The following is a 591-nucleotide window of genomic DNA, read 5'->3' on the forward strand; positions in this document are numbered from 1 at the left end:
GATACGACGACATAAACCATATCTTATGCGTGACGCATTCAGTGCTCACCCAGATGGGCATGAACCAGTGACCTTGAGGTTAACAGCCGCACGCTCTACCAATTGAGCTATAGGAAGCGCACTTTTAAAAAGCATACTATTCTGCCAATACATTAACACAATTGTACACGAAAATATGCGCAACAAGTACAGCTTATGTCCCTGAAATGGCCTTGTTTGCAGCATTTCAATATCTCGTCCGGATATTACATTCAATTTATAAACCACCCTAAATCCAGTCTGAAAACATCACTTCTTTGCAAGCACATCACTCATGTCAGCATAAAACGAGCCATGATCGTACGACATCAACGACGCTTAAGTGCCTGCCTATCAAGCTGCTGAAGCATTATGTTGTGTTTTTTTTAGCAATCGGACGAAAACACCTTAAAGAATATTTTTTGTGGATTTTTGCTTGTCCAATACGGCTTGCTTTATTTAGTAACTCACATTGATTGCACAAAGTGCAGCACTTGAAGCTATATATTAAAATGAGCAACAAAGCAATATTGCCACATAAGTGTTCACAACCATTCGATCTGATACGCACAA

At 39.8% G+C, this 591-nt stretch overlaps 1 protein-coding gene across 1 annotated transcript; it reads right to left on the minus strand.

The window, feature by feature from the left end:
• Positions 1-45: 45 nt before the first annotated feature.
• Positions 46-348, minus strand: PHALS_05268 (uncharacterized protein; the record flags this gene model as incomplete). Its single annotated transcript, XM_024718968.1, has 2 exons — positions 46-268; positions 344-348. 2 exons carry the CDS (start codon positions 346-348, stop codon positions 46-48), a joined length of 228 nt encoding a protein of 75 aa, XP_024584314.1.
• Between the last annotated feature and the right edge of the window lie 243 nt (positions 349-591).

Source organism: Plasmopara halstedii (assembly GCF_900000015.1).
Source record: "Plasmopara halstedii genome assembly, contig: Scaffold_2882, whole genome shotgun sequence".
In the NCBI taxonomy this organism is placed as follows: domain Eukaryota; phylum Oomycota; class Peronosporomycetes; order Peronosporales; family Peronosporaceae; genus Plasmopara; species Plasmopara halstedii.